Below are 21,752 nucleotides of genomic sequence, written 5' to 3' on the forward strand. Positions count from 1 at the left end.
TATAAGCATTATAATTGCATTGCAAAAGTCTTCCTTAATCTACAGTTTTTCTTTCCAGTGCTTCAGGTGTCTATAATCACCCATAATCTAGATATATTAAGTGGGAAACTACAGAAATAAACAAATCATTAGTTTTAAATCGTGCGCTCAGTACCTTTATGAAATCTGGCACCTTCTTCCACTGAATTCTGCCTATAATATGCATCATCCCTTTGTCCAGCATTTCATACTGTACATAATACCCACCAGGCAGTCATGTAACAATTATCCTGGTAATTAGCTAAATTGTTATAATATTGCTGCATCTCTATAGAAAATCTGATATAATCTGAGATCCTAGGTATCCAATGAGGGCTGCCCAGGCTGGCTTTAAACCCCTAGGCTCATGCAATTCTCCTGCCTCAGTCTCCAACATACCAGCACTTTGGACAGGTGTGTGCAACCACACCTTGATAAAAATGATCATCTTTTTTGTTATTACTGTTTAACTTATTTTGTGGTACTAGAGAGATCAAGACACAACCTTACGTGTTTTTAAACTGCACTGTTACTACTACTGTACACAAAGAGGTAATTTAATGGCTATTCATTGTTACCAATAAAAAATTATCAAACAAACAGAACAAAGAAAAACTATAAATCTCTATTTCTTCTGGGCCAATGAAATCTCCATTCACAAGAAGAGCATCAACTCAGCATTCAAAAATACCTAAACTGCTCATCATTATTAGCCACTAGGGAAATGCAAATCAAAACCTCAATGATAAACAATTTCACATCCACAAAGATGTATATAAATCAAAAAGACTAAAGGCTGTGATGTGGTAAAGCATTAATCTAGCATTTAATCCTCACCAGCAGGAAGGTCAGAAAAGACAATAACAAGAGTTGACAAAGATATAGAAAAACTAGACCATTTTGCAGTGCAGGTAGAAATGCAAAGTGATGTTGCCAACCAGTTTGGAATATAGTCAGACAGTTCCAGGACCCAGAATTCCACTCCTGTGCATATACCCAAAAGAACTTAAAACATTACAATAAAAGCCTACCATGTTCACAGCATCATTAGTAATCAGAAAGTAGAAACTACCAAAATGTCTGTCTACTGATAAATGGATATACACACTGTGGTGTTCATTCAAATTCAGCCCATAAAAATGAAATACTACGACTTTATTTCACTCATATAAACAGAATAATTCATTTATATTACACTAAGTGAAATAAGGTAGTCACAGGGTCTACATACACAGTGTTGAATTCATTCATATGGCATATCAAGTAGATAGAAAGTAGACTATTGGTTGCCAGGGATTGAGGTAACGACTGTTACAGAAATGACTGGGTTTCTTTTTATAAATACACAGTGTTGAATTCATTCATATGGCATATCAAGTAGATAGAAAGTAGACTATTGGTTGCCAGGGATTGAGGTAACGACTGTTACAGAAATGACTGGGTTTCTTTTTAGGGAAATGAAAATGATCTGGAATTAAACAGTGATGAGTTTATACAACTTTAAATATACTTTAAAAAAAAAATAAACTGTATACTTAGGAGGATAAATTTCATGGTATGTGAAATTATAAATCAATAAGACCATTTTTAGGCAACTGTGCTTCTCTTACATAGTGGCTGCCCTCATGATACAGGGTGTACTTCTCTTCCTACTTTTACTTGACCCAGGCTCTATAGAGCCTGTTTATTTTCCTACCTTTAATGAAACTTTGCTACTGTTAAAAACTTATACATAAATAAAATACATACTTTTCCTTAATAAACAGAAACTGCAGGCTAGGGTAGACTGCTCAGTGCTAGAGCACTTGACTAACACACACAATGCTTCAAAACAAAACAAACAGGGAAAAAAAGACAACTTCTATACTTTAATTATTCACAGTATACAGACTATGGAAGATAGAATACTTATTAAAGAAACATAGAAATGCTTTAGTGAATCCCCCAGAAACAAGACTTCTCTTCCAGAAAGTTGTATTTTTAAACAATCAAGTTCTTAAGTCACAGGAAGACATATCCGAGTACTATACTGTACTTTTCTGGTTTTCTATGGCAGCCTAAACTATAAGCAACTTTAAGACAATGATTAAAGCATTTATCTTTTACTCTCAGTACCCAGCAGACCATCTCTCAAAAGCAGGTATTCAACAAATGTGTACTGAAGAAAGAAGAAACACACAGCTATTTGCTGCTTTCAAGAAGAAATTCAGTGCATTTACATAAAGTGACTTTTAAAGATGAGCTTTGAGAAAAAAGCACTTGAGGAAATAACATTTAAACACAGTCTAAAAGAATAAGTAGATTTTAAAAGACAGCTGTTAGTATAATGAGAAACAAAATATTCTAGGTAGAGATAGTAGTTTGTGGGGAAAAGCAGGATAAATTCAACAAACTACTGGTAACCTGGTTTGGAGGAAACAGGAAGGAAGAGCTAAGGTGCTCTGCCATAACCTCATGCCCATACTTAATACAGTAAAGGCTGATGAATCACTGAGCATGTCTGTACAATCTGCAGTAGGGATGTGACAATTTATAATTTTAAGAATATCATTCTAGAAACAACGTGGAAATAGAAGGAAAATGCTGCCGGCAGAGGAGTCAATTAAAGACACTACTGCAAGGTGAAAAATAAGATAGGGCTGAAATAGAATGTGAGACATAGGAAAAAAAAAAAAAAAAAAAACATACATTATCTGACTTTAGGGACAGGGAAGATACTAAGAACATGAATAAAGGAAAAGGAGAGAGATGAACCAGCAAATTAGATGGGTAATGGGGACCATTCTGTGTAAGGCAGAGAGGCCCAGAAATACACAATCTAACAGAGCAAACAAAATGTCTTGAGTGTATAAAACGCACATATAAATGACCATGTGTGTATGTATGTATATATGTATATATGTATATAGTGTGACCCACATAGTAACAAGAGCTATGAGAAATACAAAAAGATGCAAAAGAGCTTTTTCTGTTTCACTGTACATCACATTTTTATTCTTTAATTTTTAAATACACTAAACTTTTAACTAAAAATCATCACTTACCTGTACTTCTCTGACAACCTGCAAACAATCAGGCAAGGAGAAGCCAATAGGTAGACCAACTTTAGCTGGTGTTTTGAATTTGTCTCCTATCTTAAATGGGACATCATCAAGGTAACTGAAAGTCCCTATAATCAAAAATAAAGTAAAAAATATCAGCAGAGAACTTTATTATTTGCTTTGCTATATTCTTACGCCTATGGATACACATCAATTTATGCTATCCTAAGACTAGAAGTTACAAAAAGTTCCTATTCCAACCTCTTACCTTCTCCTGACCCTAGCTATCTGAGGAAATCCAACTTCAGTCTACTTGACCTTACTGGAATTTGTTTTCAGTTGTACTTATACTAAGTGTCAAAGTACTCACAACAGCCTAAAAGGCCTCCCCAGGGCCCACAATCTCTGCCCTCATCTCCTGAAGTCATATTCTAAGTCACTTTAGCAAGACATGGAGACCTCTATTCCCAATGATGACAGTTCCAACTGGCCACAAAAGTTCTATACTAGCTGTTCTATCTGGACTGCTCTTTCCTCAGCTCTTCAACTGACTCAGTCTCACTTCCTTTAAGTCTTTGTTCATACGTTACCTTTTCAGTGAGGCTTACCCTGTCCACCCTACTTAACATTACTGCCCTATCATTACTACAGTACTTATAGCTTACCACCTAACTTTTCTTCATTAATACTACCTTCCAATCATACTATATAACTTTTTATTACACTTACTATCTTGCTCAAAGGAATGTTAAGGTCATCCAAGTAAATTAATCTAGGCTTCCTTATTAATGATTTAGTCTCAACATTTACACAGCATTACCAGGCACATATCAGATACTAGATAATACAAAGGAACCTCCTTTATTTGGAGTTCTCTAATTAGTTTTTAACATAAAAGTTACTCTATTTTGTTGTTTTTTTAAAAGAACACTTTTACACTGGGCATGGTAGTGCACGTCTGTAATCCGAGCACTAGGGAGGCTGAAAACAAGAGAATCACTATGAGTCTGATCTACGTAATGAGACCCTGTACTAAACACAAAAAAAAAAAAAAAAAAAACACTATTACAGTTTGGTGGGGGCATGCTGGGGATCAAAACCATGGCCTCATATATATTAAGAACAAATTCTACCACTAAGCCCCATCCCCAGTGAAGAATATTTAAGTAGCCCAACACTTAAAAGGGAAAGATAACCAGACAAGGCCATGGGAATCTGAACACAATTGTCAAGAAGACATAAGCTGTATACAACTAAACTGCTTTAATCCTTCAAAAGTTCTCGGTCTATCATAACTGAATGACAGAAAAAGACCAGGAAAGAGATAACTTCAGTATCACAGAAAAGAGTCCCTTTTGTGTATCACTCTTACTGGCTAGCACTGTACTCCAAACTGAACTACTTCTTTTTACTTTTAATTTATTTTTAAAATTTTTTTTATTTTTTAAAGAATACAAAATTGGGCTACTTCTTTTCTGGAAGAGAATTAACATATTGGCAGAACCCTCATGGATTAGGAAACACAGTTGATAAATTTTACTTTTTCAAGCTCTGGTGTGGTGGCACAGGACTATAATCCCATCACTCCAGAGAATGAGACGGAGGACTGCTGCAAGTTCAAGGTCAGCCTAGGATACACAGTGAGTTCATTAGGTCTTTTGTTTAATAAGACTCATTTAAAGTTGGTTATCTGTGTGACATAAGTATCTGGGAAAAAATCCTATTTATAATAACACTAATAAGCACATATATTAATATAGGAAAATATGGCTACAAAACACTATTTTCTTTTTTTTTTTTAAATTTTATTTATTTATTTATTTATTTGTGTGTGTGTGTGTGTGTGTGTGTGTGTGTGTGTGGCCAGCTCAGCCCACCAGGGGGCGGGGCTGGCTGGCATGTGGTGCTGGGGGATTGAACCATGGTCCCTGTGCTTTGCTAAGCTTGTTCTAAGTAGGTGCTTTAGACCACTGAGCCATCTCACCAGCCCAAAACACTATTTTCTTAAAAGAACAATTCTATGTAGATTGGTGCTAAGAGTTGGGTGAGAGAGAAGGGTAGAGTGGGTTCCTTCAAAAAAGTACACTAGGGGATCCCGGCAAGCAACATAACTAAAAAGAAGCGGGAGAATCTGGACATCGCTCTAGAGATTGATGGGCTGGAGGAGAAGCTGTCCCAGTGCCAACGGGACCTGGAGGCCATGAGCTGCCGGCTCCACAGGTCAGAGCTGAGCCCCGAGGACGGGAAGTCTCTGGAGGAGGAGAGAAACAGCCTAATGAACAGAGCTTCCAAGTATGAGAAGGAGCTGAAGTTGCTTCGGCAGCAGAATCGGAAGAACATGCTGCTCTCGGTGGCCATCTTCCTCCTCCTGGCCCTGCTGTACGCAAACTGGACCATGTGAGTCAGGTTCTTCCGGACCAAGCAGGCCCTCGAAGCCTTCCGAGTACCATGCACACTTGGGCATTCAGCTGAGTCCCTGTGGCCCGACCCCAGGTTTTGGAAGAAGGGTGCTGGCTCCCCCTCAGCCTGAGCGACAGGCAGGCCACCAAAAAAAGAAAAAAAAAAGTACTACACTAAAGATATTGGAGCCACATGAGAATGTTCTTCAAAAAGGGTGTTTTGGTCAGGCACAATGGTACATGTCTAGCTGCTCAAAAGGCTGAGGCATGAGGATAACAAGTTCAAAGCTAGCGTGAGCAAATATGAAATCTTGTGTCAAAATTTTAAAAAAATAATAAATTTTTAAAGGTTGAGGATATAGCTCAGTGGTAGTGTCTAAGTAGCGTCACACACACACACACACACACACACACACACACATACACACACACACAAAAATAAGAGTTCTACTTCCTCACCTAGCTTGCAGTTAGGAAACTGTGCTGTGATTTACATTAACAGACTCAAATTCTATACACACACAACTAGGTCTGGGATTAAGGACAGATAAGATCAGGGATATCACCTTTAAATATCTGCTGCTTCCCCTCATTCCCACCAATTATATACAGAGACCTGCTTTAAAAAGCACTAACAGTGGGGTTGGGGAGATAGCTTGGTGGTCTAAAGTGCCTGCCTCGCAAGTCAAGGACCCCAGTTCGATCCCTGGTACCATATGCCATGCCAGCCCAGGAACCCCGGGCATGCAGTGCTGGCTCCAAAACTGGGTGTGGTAGTGCACATCTGTAATCCCAGCAAAGGGGAGGCTGAGATAGGAGGATCACTACAAGCTACAGTAGCATGACCCTGTATCAAATAAATAAATTAATAAATAAATAAAGTTTAAACAATTTTTTTAAAAAGCACTAACAGCAAGGCATGGTGGTAGGTGCCTGTGATCCCAGCATTTGGGAGCCTGAGGCAGGAGAATCACTGTGAGTTCAAGACCAGCCTGGGCTACAAAGTTGAGCTCAGAGCCAGCTACACTACATAAGGAGACCCTGTCTGAAAAAGACAAAAGAAATAGCACTAAAACCAAGGTGATCTTTTAAAGACCTTATTCCTTTAAAGCCTTTATCAGGGAATGAACTATTGTGTGACTACTGGGAGGAGGAGGAGGTAAAGTATTTATAAGAACTGAGATGGAACTGAGTGTTAAAGCACTTTCCTAGCATGCTCAAATCCCTGGATTAAATCCCCAGTACTCCAAAATAAAAATAAACAAAAGAAGTCATGGGAACAAAAAGAAACTTTTTGAGTAATAAAGACTTCCATGAGTACCATCAATGATAATCCTGTGAGAATTACAAAAAATAGGTCATGCTTAAGTATATGCAAGAAAACAAAAATTATCCCATGCATATTATCAGACCACAGTGCAGAGAATTACAAAAAATATTTCATCAAATATAACCAATTATGACTTAGTAATTACCCTTTTTTGTGTATGGCACTGAGGATAAAAACCTGGACTTTGTACATAAAAGGGACTCTACTCTGAGCTACATCCTCCATGAGTTGGCCAGGCTGGCCTTAAACTCCAAATCCTCCTGCCTCAGCTTCCCACCCAGCTAAGATTATAGGCATGTACCACCACACTAGGCTAGAAATTACCCATTTTTATCCATTATATGAGAATATCTACTTTAAAAATATCAATTTCTTTAGTTTAACTTATTTTAACAAACTCAAACAAAATAATAATCACAATTTCCAATACACCTAAGCAAAATAATTTTGTCTCACCCCAGAATTCTTTTACTTATTACTGAATGTCTTAAATGTTCTTTCATAAATGTCTAAGCCTATTTTCCTAAATTGATATTCAAGAAAGAAAGCAGATCTCTGATGACTATGGCAGAGAGAATCACCTAAAGCTAGGTTCTGCACATCATTTTGCATCAGGTCACAATGGAGAAAACTAAGCTCAACTGAGAAGACTTTGTTTTGTTTTGTTTTGTTTCTTTCTAAATTGTTGATATGCTTCTGATCCTAGGTATTGCCTGCTTTTCTGAAAATACACACTGTACAATTCCAGATTGAGGGCTAAGCGGGAAACATTTCTAATAAAAGGGATTAGGTTATGTAATTAGATTACATTTACTTCAGGTTTTACTATAAGAGGATTCAAATCTAGGTTTCTGAAAAAGAAGTCTAGGACCAAACTTAAGTGGAAAATACAATTCTTTTGTTTTCACTATTTTAAAACCATAACTTAGGCATTAAACAAATATCTGCTCTAAGATGTGAAACCATAAGAAAAATGTTACATCCTAACAAAACAAGTTAAAGTAACCTTTTTTTAAAAAAATCAGCCTTTTAGGGCAAGGGAGATAGCTCAGCGGTCTAAGCGCCTCCCTGGCAAGCACAAGAACCCAGGTCTGATCCCCAGAACCCCAGGCGCACCACTGTAGCGCATGCCTGTAATTCCAGCACTGGGGAGGCTGAGACAAGAGGATCACTACAAGTCAAGCTATTAGCAAGACCCTGGACCAAATAAATAAATAAAGATTTACAATTTTTTAAAAATAAAAATCAGCCTTTCAATAATATGCAATGGCATTTTAAAAAATTGTAAGACGAACAAGGAGTCAAGAAAATGTGATCCATGATCAAGAGGAACCAGCCCCCCCAAAAAAGAGGAATCAGACATATTAAACCCAGGAACAGCCAAGATATCTTAAGTATTATACATGGAGCTTTAAATAACTAAAATAAATACTTTAAAATCTTATAGAAAAGACACTTATGTGCACACAGATGGGGAATTACAGCAGAGATGGAAATATAGACAAACGGAAATGGTAGAAATAAAAATGAATTATCAGAGAAGAAACATGTTAATGGCTCATAAACCAGGTTATGCCAATCAGAAGACAAGATTCAATGCAACAGAGGACAGACTTAAAAAGAACTTGAAATTAGGTTAAAAAAATTAATTAGGGTCAGGGAGATAGCTCTGTGGTCTAAGTGCCTGCCTGGCAAGCACAAGGACCTAGGTTCGTTCCTTGGTACTGCATGCCATGACAGCCACTGAAATAGGGTGTGGTGGTGCAGGCCTGTAATCCCAGCACTGGGTAGGTTAAGACAGAAGGCTCATTATGAGTCCAAGCTGCATAGCAAGACCCTGTACCAAATAAATAAATCTTTTTTAAAAATTAAGCAAACACAAAAAAAAAGGTGAGACTGTTAAGATATACCTGGAATACCAAATGGCCTATTATACATGTGATAGAAGTTTTGAAAGAACAGAGGGAGAATGGAGCAGAAGAAATATATGCAAGAAGAGATAAGGGCCAAAACTTTTTCAAAATAATAAAAGGCATCAATTCACAGATTCAAGCAGTTTAGGGAAACCCAAACAATATTAGATATACAAAAAATCAAACCAAGGAATGTTAAAAACAAAACATAAAGAGAAAACCTTAGATGTACTCTGTAGAGTTGGCCCTCTGTCTACAGATTCCTCATGCATAGATTCAACCAACTCTATCTCATTCTAGATCAAAAATATTGGGGTGGGGAGATGCACCTGTACTAAACATAAGCACTATCTTTTTCATTATGCTCTAAATACAGTATAATAGCTATTTTTATATTTATACTTCTTAAATATCAGAAGTACTATAATGCATAAATGATTTAAAGTATACAGGAAGACATGCATAGGTTGCATGCAAATACTGTTACTTTATATATAATCATCCACAAGGTTTGGTATCCTCAGGAATCACAGAAACTGTCTCTGGTGGATACAGACAATGACTATAATAATTAAGGAAACATGAAGAAAATTTGGGAAGTAATGGACAAGATTATGCCTTGATGGCAGTGATAGTTCCATGGGTGTTTAACCCCAAACTATCAAGATTAATAATACATACAGCTATTTTCTATGTCAACTATATCTCAAACAAAGCCGATTAAAAAGAGAATAGGATTTTAGCTTTACTAGAGAGATCTATTTTTTTCCCAAACTTAGACTATCAAGACATTTTTCCAGATATCAAAAACAATTTGTGCCAAGCATAGTGGCACTCACCTGTAATCCCAGTATTCTGGGAAGCCTGAGGCAATCTTGAAGGATTGCAAGTTCAAGACCAGCCTGGGCAATTTAGCAACTTATTAAAACACTGTCTCCAAATAAAAAAATTTTTAAAGGTTAGGGATGAAGCCCTGGGTTCAAGCCCTAGTACCACTAAAAAAAAAAAAAAAAAAAAAAGGTAACCTGTTTGCTGAAATTTTTTTTAATCTTTCAAAAATTACTTCTGGAAAGTAACTTTTTCTTAGGCAACACAAGTTTAAAAAAAAAAAAGTTAAAAATTTAAAAAGGATTGCCATTTTAAAGACCTAGAACTCCAAGAAAAATCCTAATCTAAACCAAAAGTTTTTACACTTTATATAATACATAGACAATATTACTAAAAGTCTTAGAAAAGTAACTATTCATAGCCTTTATTCTGTTATTTATAATCTCTTATTATACTTTTTTTGGTACTAGGGATTGAACTGCAGACCTTGCACTGGCCAGGCAGGTGCTTATGCCACTGAGCTCTTTCCCCTTTCTGTTATTTAGTAGTAATTATTAACAACATTAGGACGTCAGTTGAAAGAACCAACTCAAATATAAATTAAATGCTAGTCATAAGATAGCACAATACAAAACTTACACCCAAATATTTAAGTATGAAAAATGTCATTTTAATTATCTAGTCATAAAGGCAGTCATTACCTCCCTGCTAACACCCTAAGTATGGTTAAAAAAAAAATTATACTCCCGCCCACTAAATCGCCATTAGACCAGCCAGGAAATGCTTGACTAGAGAAACTGACACAGGTTCATTAGCTAGACTATGCCATCAGACTTCTTTAACCAAAACCTACAAAAACTCTTTAATATGCTAGCCACTTTAAAAAAACGAAAGATGCTGGGTGTGGTAGTGCACACCTATAATCCCATCACTCAGGGGGCCTGGGCCTAGCTCAGTCCTTTAAGTGGCTGCTTCCACAAAGCTGTCAGCCTCAGGTGGCTGGAGTTCGAACCTCACAACTCTCCCGCTGGCCAAACGTGCCCTGAAGGCATGCGAGGAACAGAAAAGAAAAAAAAAAAAAGTCCTATAATCCCAGCACTCCACAGGCTAAGGCAAGAGGATCAGTGCAAATTTGAAGCCAGTCAGAACTACATAGTGAGTTCAAGGCCAACCTAAGCTACATAGCAAGACCCTATAGCGAACAACAACAACACTGAAAGATCATGTGACATACACAATAACTAGGTGGTCATTTTTGGCCATGTAGTCTATTAAAAGTAAGCCAGGAACACAGTCTTTTAACAGAATGATAAAAAAGAAGCAGTCACAGAAAAAAGCCAGGAGGAAAAGGTGTAAGTATGTTCTTCAAAAGGCAAAACAGTAGTCTTAGTTTGCTAGCTGTCTACTTTCAGCCCCATAAAGCCATTCTAAATTTGATTTCCTGAACTCAAGGGCCTACAAGACTGCCCATAAAATTTTTTCCCACCTATTTCCTTTAATTTCAATTCCTTATACTACTTGATAGTTAAAAATATAATTATTTTAAAAACCAACTACTGTCACTGAAATTAAAACAAGCTAAGTGATGAACCCCTATTAAAGCAACGTAACCTAAGAAAAAATCTTTCTCCCAAATTCTGCTCAGAAATCTCCATTTAAACCATGACATTTTGGTTAGGAATTTAAGAAGCTAGAAAAAGCATGTTTTAAAAAGTCTTTATTGATCAGACATCTTAATCACTGTAATTTTTCTCTCTGATTTGTTTAGCTGGAATACATAACCTGGACATCCAATGTATTTTTACTCCTACCAAAAAGCTTCCAGCTGGGAGTGGTGGCGCATGCCTATAACTTCAAAACTCTGGGAAGCTGAGGCAGGAAGACTGCAAGTCTGAAACCAGCCAAGGCAAATTTGTGGCTTACCAAGACCCTGCCTCTTTCCAAACACAAAATGGGCTGGGAATGTAGCTCAGTGGGAAGGCCCTGGATTCAACTGTCCAGCACCAGAAGAAAAAAATAAAATAAAATAAAAATTGAGTTGCCAAAGAGAGGTAATCTTTTGAAGTAAGATTATAAATGGAGAATTTTCATTTCTGTTCATTCTTTCTCTAGGACTTTCTGCTGTCTTTGAATCTATTCTCTTTTACCTTTGAAAAAGTGATCCGGAAGCAACATTAGATTTACCCCTCTACCACCACTTGAAATATTTCACCACACTAAATAAAGGAGCCAATAATGAGTCTTAACAGGAGATATGAAAGATATAATGTCTGACCTGCTAGAATGATAATTCCAGAGTTTAAGTGACCTAATTTCAAAACAATTATCAAAACATATATGAGTTAAATATGTGGGTATGTGTATTACAGCAATTCAAAATGTCCCATAAGGAAGTTAAAAACCACAGTGACTGCTGCACTACTTTGACTCTGCTGGGTGACATTATCATGCTCCCCTTAAATTGTAGCTCAGAGAAGCACAGAAACACACAATGCCAGGTAGTCTAATAAATCATTTTTTTTTTTTTTTTTTGACACAGGGTTTCACTATGCAGTTCAGGCTGGCTCTGAACTCACTATGTACCCCAGACTGGTCTCAAACTCACAGTGATCTTCCTGCTTCAGCCTACTGAGTGCTAGGAATACACTTGGCCTTACTAAATCATTCTTACAGTGATACAGCACAATTTTTAAAGTGAAAGATCAACTTTAAAATAACCTGTATTGTTTGCACAGGTCTAATAATTCTTATCTTTTCCTGTATGAAAAGATGGTCTAATTTTAACCTGTCACCTTAATTTCTCCTAACGCAGATAATGAATTTTTACTATTTTATTCCACTTGGTAGGTTATATCTTAAGAAACAACGACAGTGGAAATATTAACTTCAGATGTAAAACTAAAATGTCTATTACTGATACCTCTGTAATATTTATCTCCCAATAAATTACTTCCTATTATGGTAGCGAGGGGAAGAGTAAATCAAAACATAAATCACTAAGGGTTAATTTTCTTACACACAGATGGAGAAGCTATGACCCAGAAATAAAAATAGAATGCTGCTGGGGGTGATGACACATGCCTGTGATACCAGCACTTGGAAGGCTGAGGCAGGAGGATTGTTTTGAGTTTAAGGCCACTCTGGGCTACATAGAAACCCTGCCTCAAACAAAAACTGCAAAAATGCTATTTTAAAACACTGCTAAAAAATAACAAAAATAAGCAGTTCCTTTATCTATGTAGTAACTTCAATTAAAATAAGAGGCTCTGAACTACACTAGTAATGTAAACAAATACTTTCAAGATTAGAGTTATGAAAAAAAAAAGAGAGAGAGAGAACAGATTAGAGTTATCTGAAGACCCTGGGATGTATGTACATGCTACATGTCAGACAACTTCATTTTTCTCAATTTGATCACTTAAAGACACAAAAAAGGTACTTAAAATTATGCTATGTGATTTCAAATTCTCTGATCAAATTATAACTTAAACCATGATACTAACAGTCCACTTACCATGAAAATCTGCACCCAACTTTTTAGAAGCCATTTAGAACCTGAAAAACAAAGAAATATATCTTAGGCACAAGATGCCTTGACTGAATGTAAACAAAGTAAGGAAATAAAAGAGTCTAGACTTGCAGGTCTAACACAGTCCTCACTTCTCAAAAAAAACACAGTGTATGAGAAGAAAGTTTTTTAAAGAAAACTGAAATATTTCTTCAATCTGCATGTTCTGAAAAAAAAGAATTAGAAGAATATTGTACTAGCCGCTAACCAATTTACATGTTCTCAACCAAAAGGAAAATATGCTGACTATATTTCTTGATGTAAATAACAAATGTATCAGTGAGTAAGAAAGAGATCTCATTTTATTCAGATAACTAAATACAGATAGACCTCTAACTGGCCATTATCTATTAAAACTGAAAATTCCTTTTTTGTTTTCCAGACAGGATCCCACTATGTAGTACATGCTGGCTTTGAACTCACTATGTATACTAGGCTGGCCTTACCTGCAGCAATCCTCCTGCCTCAACCTTTAAATTTCTTGAAATGGGGAATGAAGAATATATAAACTTTTTAGCCACTTTAATTTTGGATAAAATTCAAAAATGTGAAGGAAAACTCCATAAAATTACTATTTAGTTTAACATTCTTTGTACTTTCAGCCTCTATATATAAAGGCATGAAGTCCTTTCTTGGCATACATAAAATAAGCCCTCAAACTAAGTGTTTATTTCCCTTGATACAATGTTTGCACCTTTAATCTACCTAAAACATAAAAAAAGGTTAACTACATGAATTCATGCTATGAGGGCCAGCCAAACAGCTCAGCAGATTAAAGCGCCTGCAAGCACACACAGGGGCTAGGAGTTCGATCCCCGGGCCTGCAGTGCAGGTCCCAGCCTCTCCCTGGAGTGCAGTGTGCTGAGACAACAGTTGAGACTGGGCGTGGTGGCACACGCCTGTAATCCCAGCTTTAGCAAGGCTGTAAACAGAACACTACAAGTCCGATCTAGTAGTGAGACCCTGAACACCCAGTAGACCCTTCCCTAAAATACCAAAAACAAAAAAAGATTTTATGCTATGATGTCTATTAGCTTACATTACAATACATCATAAGTCATCATACTGAGATTTTTCTACTATAAGTTTTTACAGTAGAAAAAGGTTTGTTTTTTGTTTTTGCAGTACAGGGATTGAATTCAGGACCCTGAGCTTGCCAGGCAAGTGCTTATTCTACTGAGCTATCTCCCCGGCCCCCATATACCCATTTTGTATAAAATGTTAAAATATAATTAATGAAGCTGGAAGTACAGCTCTGTGATAGTGGTTAAAATCAAGAGGCCCTGCATTCAATATGGGGGAAAAAGCCACATCATCTACACAGGCTCTTTGCCAGAAATTAACAAGCTGACTTTTTTTCTTTTTTTAGGGTAGGGTATACAGGGTCTCACTATGTAGATCAGACTCGTAGTGATTCTCCTGTTTACAGCCTCCGAAGCACTGGGATTACAGGCACGCGCCACCACACTCAGTCTCAATCACCTCAGCGCGCTCCCAGGATGAACCCGTTGTGCTCTCCCTAAGCAGGTGCTTTAGGTCTGCTGAGTTATCAGGCCGACCCAACAAGCTGACTTTTGAAGACAAAACAAAAGTCAAAACAGCTCAGAAAAGGAACAAAGCTAGAGAGTTTACCATCTAATTTCAATATTTAATATTAAACTGCAGAAATTAAAAGTATGACAATGGTGCATGCCAGGAGTGGTGGTCCATGCCTATAATCCCAGCACCCAGGAGGCTAAGAAAGGAAAATCATTGCCAATTCAAGACCAGCCTGGGCTACCAAGTGAGGTCAAGGCCAGCCTGAACTGCAAAACCCTAAAAGACTAAATAAATAAATATTACATGGATAACAGAACAAAGTCCAAAAATACCCACATAGCCAAATGATTTTTAACAAAAATGCATCAACAATTCAAAGAGGAATGGAGGGCTGGGGAGATAGCTCAGTGGCCTAAGCACCTGCCTGGCAATCACAAGGACCCAGGCTCGATCCCCAGGGCTGGCCCCAGAACTGTGCACAGTGGTGCACACCTGTAATCCCAGCACTGCTGAGGCTAAGACAGGAGGATCACTATGAGTAGGAGCTGCCAAGACCCTGTACCAATTAAATAAACAAACAAACAAAAAACAAAGAGCAATAGACAGGGCTGAGGAGATAGCTCAGTGGCACAGTGCCTGTCTGGCAAGCACAAGGTTCTGAGTTCAATTCCCGTTCCAAACAAAAGCACTAACTCATTTAATCTTCAAAGAAGAATGGAGAGTCTTTAAAACAAAATCTCCTTCTGTTTTTAGTTGTGCTGTCATGGCTGCTTCCATGTCCTGAATTGATTCAAAACATCATAGTCATTTTGACTTTGAGGAAGGTCCAAAAGTTGTGGATAAGGACATATTGTAACATTTTTGTAAGCCTGCTTTTTGGTTAACTGACAAACAACAGCAGCATTTATCCCATTTCTGATCAATAAATAAAGACATGAAAGAGGAATTCCAGAACTACTTCAGAAAGTGACAAAAATTGAGACATACTGCCAGAACATTAATGGGAATGTCTTTTTTTTTTTTTTTTTTTTCCCTTTGGCAGAACCGGGGATTGAACTCTGGCCCTGGTGCTTGCCAGGGAAGTGCTTATTCCACTGATTTTTAACAAAAACACATCAACAATTCAAAGAAGAATGGAGGGCTGGGGAAATAGCTCAGTGGCTAAATCTCCCAGACCCGGAATGTGTCCTTTAGAGGAGAAAAAAGAAAAACCAGTTAGGAATTCTTACTCTAGGGCCAGGGATATAGCTCAGCAATACAGTGCCTGCCTGGCAAGCATAAGGTCTTGAGTTCAATTTCTAGTACAAGAAAAAAGAATTCCTACTAAGTGGAAATGCCCTGAATTTAATTCCCTGTATTGGAAAAACAAAATGAAATAAGACTTCAAGAAGGCTAGCAGGTATTTTTTTTTTCCCCCTTTTTTTTTGAGACCAGGTCTTGCTGTGTAGTTTAGGCTGGCTTTGAACTCACTATGTATCTTAGGACAGCCTCCAAGTCTCAGCAATCTTCCTGCCTTAGCCTCCTGAGCACTGGGATACAGCCACCATGTCCAGCACTATTTTATTTTATTAATAACACAAGTATTTTCTATGATGAAGAGCTAACAGTTATGGATCACTCAAATAGATAGTATCACTACTCATAAAACAGGAACTGTAAGAAACAAGCAGGCAGAAATACAAGTAAGGTAGATATCATTTATAGTATGTCAAACGTTCCCTGAAAGCACAATACACCTTTTGAAATACCCATAGAACACTTTATAAAACTTGATTAAACATACCACAAAGAAAACCACAACAAATTTCCAAAATCTGACGGAAGTAGCACAGTCTTTAAAAAAAAAAAATTGCTAGGGATATAGGTCAGCGGCACAATCACCTGCCTGGCAAACGCAAAGTCCTGAGTTCAATTCCTGGTACCAAAAATAAATACAAAGGTATGTACATACATACATACATACATACATACATACATACATAAAAGGTACCAATAATTGACTTCTTTGTTGTGGTACTAGAAATACACTCACAAATCATATAAGTAGGCAAGCACTCTACTGTTAACTTACATACATCTCCAGCCTGCATGTAACTGAATTTTTAAACTATCTCTTAACTCATGGGTTAAAACAGCAGCCAAAACAAAACTGCAAAAGACAATAACAATGAAAACATTCCATTTGAGAAGCTACAACACACAGCCAAAAAAGGTTACAAGAAAAGTCATAGCACACATCCCAGAGATTTTGAATAAAAGTAAAACATAAAAATAAAAATACACAGTAGAGATACAAGCAGAAAATAATCAAAAAAGAAAATAATCAAAAATCAGAAAAAAAAAAAAAAAAAAAAGAGATCTACTAACAAAAACTGAGGCAAGGCATGGTGGTACAATCCTGTAAACCCCAGGCTCCAGGAGGCTGAAGCAGAAGGATCAAAAATACAAGCCCAACCCAGGCAATTTGTCAACTGATATCAAGGCCTTGTCTCAAAATTAAAAAAATAAGGGGCTGGGGAGATGGCTCAGTAGAATAAGCGCTTGCCTGGCAAGCACAAGGGCCTGAGTTCAATCCATGGTTCCACCAAAAAAAATAAATAAATAAGAAGAGATAAAAATAAATAGTGATATAGCTCACTGTTAAGGCCCTGGTTTCAACCCTTATTAACATAAATAAGATACAGCACTTAAAGTTATACTATACTTATGCATAAACATAAAGATTAGTGGAACAGAGCAGAAATCCCTAAAAATCACCCCAAATATGAAAATCAAACGTCTACTAGAGCTGCTATTGAGAATTTCTAAAGAAGCCAGATATGGTGGCACATCATGCACTGAAAAGGCTGAGACAGGAGGATCTTGAGTTCCAAGTCACCTTGGTCTATATAGGAAGATGCTATTTCAAAAACAAAAACTAACAACAAAAACCTCCCAAGTGATGGAACTGGGTAGCTACTTTGAATAAAATAAAACTAGGTACCCATCTCAAGACTTGGTATCAGAATAAATTCTAGATCAAATGTACCAATCCTATTTTCACTACATAAAAACTAAAGGACTAAAACATAACAATTATCTGAGTCTTAAAAATCCAACAAAAGACCAGGTATGGTGGCATACACCTATAATCCCAGCACTCAGGACGTTGAGGCAGGAGTATTGCTGCAAATTGAGGACCTGCATAAACTGCATAGTGAACTGTCTTAAAAGGATAAAAAAGTTAAAAAAAAAAAAAAAACTTGGCTTAAAAAAAAAAAACTTGACTTTTTAAGAAAACTCAGAGTAAGCACAAGGGCCTAAATTCAATCCCCAGTTCTGCCAAAAATAAAAAAAGAAAGCTCAGAAAATAAAGGTTATGGGTTTGGGGAGATGGCTCAGTGGAATAAGCGCTTCCCTGGCAAGTACAAGGGCCTGAGTTCAATCCCTAGTTCTGCAAAAAAAAAAAAAAAAAAGGTTATTTTTAAAGTCAAGATGTATAATAAATCAGTTTTCTTACTACTTAAATGACACTTAACTTTCAAATAAGGCTTTAATTAAGTTATTAATCATAAGGTATACTTAAGACCAAAAAAATATATAAAATCATTTCACATAGTTCAGTAAAAACATTATAGTTGAACTCACCAAAATTTAAGTGACAAATAGTACATATGAAGATAATACAGGATTGTGAAAGCAAATTATTGAGCCAATCTGATTTCATAAGAAATACAGTAAAGAACTTCAGCTAATATTTCTTGACCTTTCATAGGTCAAGAAAAATCCAATTACATATTCTTCTACTCTGGGTTCTTCTTAATTCTCTAACCACCTAGTAGAGACTGTCTAGTCCTTACCAGTAGTGATTCTCATTGCCCCTCCCCCAAATTTTCTGAAAATTTAATTAACCTTATAACTAATAATTCTAAATAATATGTATAATCTATAAATCACATATTAATTTAAGTAATATTAGGATACACTAATTCTTTTTTTTACTAATTCTAATATATAATTTGGAAATACAATTAAAGCAATATCCTTAAAATGAAAAAAAGGGGGGGTTGGGGAAATAGCTCGGAGGTCTAAGCGACTGCCTGGCAAGCACAAGGACCTGGGTTCAATCCCTGGTACCACATGCAATGCTGGCCTCAGAACCCCAGATGCACTGTGCCAACCAAAAAAACCAGGTGTGGTGGCACACACCTATAATCCCAGCACTGGGAAGGCTGCGATAGGATAATCACTATGGTCCAAGCTGCATATCAAGACTATGTACTAAATAAATAAATGATTTTGTACTTGTTATCCATAACTAGTCTAACATGATAAATCCTATGAGATTTAACTATATGAAAAAGGAAAGTACTAATTAAAATTTAAAATGGGATCAAGGCACAGTGGTGTACACCTATAATCCCAGCATTCAGGAGGCTGAGGCAGGAGGCTGCAGGAGGATCACTGCAAGTTCAAGACCAGCCTGAACTACAAAGTGAACTCAAGGCTAGCCTGAACTGCATAGCGAGATGCCATCTCAAAAAGACAAAAAAAAGAAAAGAAAAAGGCTTAAAATCATTGACCAATTAAAATTTTCAAATCAGTACCTTAACCAATTTATTATGTTATTATAATTGACATTTTCTTCAGTGTAATTTACAAATAAAAGTTCACTGTTCTCAAGAGGAAATCTGACCCCCACCCCCCGACTCGCAATTTTTCTAAGTGGGAAAAAATAATTTCAAAAAGCTTTTGAGGGCTGCCAAGATAGCTCAGCAGTCTAAACACCTGCTTAAGCAAGCTAGGCAGCCACAGGGGACTACAGTGTGGTCCCTGGCACCACATGCCAGGCCAGCCCCACTCTCAGGGCAGGCTGAGCTGGCCAAAAAAAAAAAAAAAAACTTCTGTACCAAAATTGTCATCTCCTCCGTAAGTCTGTCAAAATCACAATACAACAGTGGCATAACTTACAGAGCACTTTACCTAGCATGCATATCACCCTGGGTTCAATCCTACTACCCCCACCAAAAATTCTCTCTCTCTCTCTCTCTCTTTCTCTCTCTCTCTCTCTGTCTTTTTACCATCACATCTTATACCAGAAGGCAAGAAAAACAAGACCATCCCAGAATCCTGTACACTTAAAGACCTGTGTTCTAGTTCTAGTTCTCATTTTAGAATGATTATAAAGCAGATTAAAAAATACAAGAATAGTGACACAAACCTGTTTATCTCAACACTTTTCAAGGCTGAGATAGGAGGATCCCAAATTCAAACACCTGGGCAACTTAGCAATACTCTGTATGTATGTATAATTTTTTTTAAATAAATGGGCGGGGAATGTACCTTAATCCCTAATACCAAAAAGAAAAACAGACTACTAGATAAGTGTTGCCTTTCCTTTTCTTCCAGTACTGGGATTAAATCCATTGCTTCATATATGCTAGGCAAATGCTCTACCACTGAGCTACATGCCAGCCCTTTCTACTTATTCTAAGACAGGGTCTTACTAAATTGTCCATGCTGGACTTTAACTTGCTATCCTCTTTCCTGAGCCTCCCTAGAAACTGGAAATACAGGTATGCACCACCAGTGAGCTTCTTGATTTTTAATAACAATAAACAAATACTAATCTAGTGACCCCAGATACTGAGTAGCTAGAAAGATGGTAGTATCTTTCAAATCTCCCATAGCAAATCATTTTCACTGCCATTTGTTTATACTAACTGCTCATTTTGCTAACAAAAAGCTATTCACAGATAGAGAAAACCAAAGTCAGCAAACAGCCAAAAGCATGTCATTGTTTTTGATTTGCAGTGCCAGGGATCAAATTCTAGGCCTTGCACATGCTAGACAAGCATTCTACTACTGAGCTATGCATTAAAATACATTTCCTGCCTGCCAAGTTGAAAACATGGATCACTTCACAACCAACTATTAGTTATTTATCCAGTAACATTTTGCCACATGATCACAAATCATGTGAATTAAAAACAATCTAATGTGCACTTTCAAATCTGGTTCTGTAAACTCATTTTTTGTCTTCCTATGTACTTTAAACCATATTCACAAAAACTACTCATCTCTATGTACCCCTGTAATAGGTCTAATTTTGTAGTGTCTAATATACCTTCTATAAAAAAAAAAAAAATTTAGCTGCCTTAACCAGCAAGGCACTGGTATTACACCCATGAATCACCAAGGCTACTATGCACATTTACTGTCTCATTTCGTTATTTTATCAACATATCATGGTTTTAATTTTTTATACGTTTTGGTATCTGTATCCAACAATTTTGCCTGATAAATTCTATATTTTCAATTGTTTAGTTTTGTCTTTGTAGTACTGGGGGTTGAACCCACAAATCTAAGTTTTAAGCTACAACTCCAACCCTTTTTATTTTTAAGATAGGGTCTCATGAAATTGGTACATTGTTCAGGCTGTGCATGAATTCATAATCCCCCTTCCTCAACTGCCCAAATGCTGGGATTTTCAGGGAGGGCTTTTAGGATAGGGATATTACTGGGGTTAAACATAGGGCCTCATGCTGAGCTACATCCCCAGCACTTTTTTGAGGCAGGGTCTTACTAAGTTACCCAGACTTGCCTCAAACTTGTGATAGCTGGAAGCACAGGGATCCATTACCAAACCCATGTATACCTGACGTACTTAATAACCTTAAGCTAATTTTATGTTACATCTGGAATAAACATAAAACTATGCTTCTGAAGTTTTTGTTTGTTCTTAGAATAAGAATTAAAATGCCCATTAGCAAAAGAACAAACTTTGGATATAATGCCTATTAGCAAAAGAACAAACAAAACATGGTATATTTACACAATCAATTATTACACAGAAATAACAATGAATGAACTACAGCTGTATAAAAATATCAGAGGAATCTTAGAAACAATATTGTGCTTTAAAAAAAAAATCACAGAAGACCACATATAGTTTAACATTTTTATGAGCTCACAATTAAGCCAAACTGAATTTATTTAAATTTAAGTTTATTTAAAAATTTATAAAAGGGGGGCCAGGGAGATGGCTCAGTAGAATAAGCAGCACTTGCCTGGCAAGCACAAGGGCCCGAGTTCAATCCCTGGTTCCACAAAAAATAAAAAATTAAAAGATAAAAA

At 36.8% G+C, this 21,752-nt stretch overlaps 1 protein-coding gene and 1 pseudogene across 1 annotated transcript in view; one reads left to right on the forward strand and one right to left on the reverse strand.

Annotated features, from left to right (window-relative positions):
• The window catches only part of Ubap1 (ubiquitin associated protein 1), a 48,821-nt gene that overhangs the window by 17,494 nt on the left and 9,575 nt on the right, over positions 1-21,752 (reverse strand). Inside the window, 2 exon segments of the mRNA XM_023716090.1 lie at positions 3,063-3,187; positions 13,044-13,084. Coding sequence (XP_023571858.1) covers positions 3,063-3,187; positions 13,044-13,077 — 159 coding nt within the window. The 5' untranslated portion in view covers positions 13,078-13,084.
• LOC105742260 lies at positions 3,511-5,460 on the forward strand (annotated as a pseudogene).

Source organism: Octodon degus, unplaced genomic scaffold, assembly GCF_000260255.1.
Source record: "Octodon degus isolate 3935 unplaced genomic scaffold, OctDeg1.0 scaffold00045, whole genome shotgun sequence".
NCBI lineage: Eukaryota > Metazoa > Chordata > Mammalia > Rodentia > Octodontidae > Octodon > Octodon degus.